The 1,148-nt window shown below is 59.2% G+C and overlaps 1 protein-coding gene across 1 annotated transcript; it reads left to right on the top strand.

Annotated features, from left to right (window-relative positions):
• The first annotated feature begins 345 nt into the window (after positions 1–345).
• LOC124667067 (late embryogenesis abundant protein Lea5-like) lies at positions 346–768 on the top strand. Its single transcript, XM_047204397.1, has one exon. It carries the CDS (start codon positions 386–388, stop codon positions 659–661), a length of 276 nt encoding a protein of 91 aa, XP_047060353.1. The 5' UTR covers positions 346–385; the 3' UTR covers positions 662–768.
• The last annotated feature ends 380 nt before the right edge of the window (positions 769–1,148 follow it).

The raw sequence follows: 1,148 nt of genomic DNA on the forward strand, positions 1-1,148 counted from the left end.
TTTCCAAAGACGTAGTCAATCTCGGTAGTCCCGGTAATACTCGGCTACCATGAGCAGCAGGACGGTTTTTAAAATTCGCAAGGAAAAAAAAGTAGTAGGAGGTTTTTTTTAAAAAAAAATCGAGCCAGCCAGGTGGAAGGCCACCCCGGACCAGGAGGCGTGGAAAGATGTGACGAAGCCGCATTCGCCGTTTCGTGGTTCCTGCCGCCGGTGGGCACGTGGCCCCACCTCTCGCGGCACCCCAAGAGCTACGAAACCCCTTTATAAAACGGCGCTGCTGGAACCTCGGCTCTCTCATCCTCCTGCATCAGCAAACCCATCCAGCTTGAGCAGCAGCAGCGCAGAGCCCACCGGAGCGCCACCAGTCATCCGTCCGGTCCATCCGATGGCTCTCGCTCTCTCCGGCTCCGCTGCTGCCCGCGCGCTCGCCCAGCTACTCGCCCCGACCACCAGGGGCTACGCGGCGGCTGCTGCCTCCGGCGCCATGAGGCGCGGCGCCGCAGACAGGAAGGCGGCTGGCGAGGCCGAGAAGGCCGCCACGGACGCGTCGTGGGTCCCCGACCCCGTCACCGGCCACTACCGCCCGGCCAACCGCGCCGCGGCCGTCGACCCCGCCGACCTCCGCGCCGCCCACCTCGGCCGCACCTACGCACGGGCTTGAAGGCTCGCTGCTCCCTCGTTGGAGATCAACTAAGTAGCAGCGAAGAAGGGAGGTTCGTCCGCGCTCCGCTACCGGCGTCCCCGGAGGTGCGCGCTCTCGGCAAGATCCATATTACGCGGGAGCTAAGAGACATATAAGAAAGAGCGGCGGCGGCCTGTTTCCGGTTCGTGTGTGTTGCGTGCGTGCGTGCCATCGAGCAGGGCTTTGTACTTTTACCACTTACTCTACAGATAATGCAAGAATTCAGCGTTTTCGTTTCCAAACAAACAATCCTCCAACATGCTTTTTTTTAGATGCTCCAACATGCTTCTGGTTTGCCATAAAAGAGTTTTAAAAAAACAGAGACCTGATTAATCGCCACCCGCACCCATGCCATAAGAGGGCTCATGCCATGGCAACCGTGCCCCAGTACAACACACGACGAAAAACACTCGAATGTTTTGTTCGTCACCAACGTCCGACGACACAGCCGCGCAAAGACGATCAT

This window comes from Lolium rigidum, chromosome 6, assembly GCF_022539505.1.
Source record: "Lolium rigidum isolate FL_2022 chromosome 6, APGP_CSIRO_Lrig_0.1, whole genome shotgun sequence".
In the NCBI taxonomy this organism is placed as follows: Eukaryota; Viridiplantae; Streptophyta; class Magnoliopsida; order Poales; family Poaceae; genus Lolium; species Lolium rigidum.

Excerpts from the sequence above, each read along its gene's own strand:
- LOC124667067 (XM_047204397.1), top strand. The coding sequence starts at position 386 with ATGGCTCTCGCTCTCTCCGGCTCCGCTGCTGCCCGCGCGCTCGCCCAG.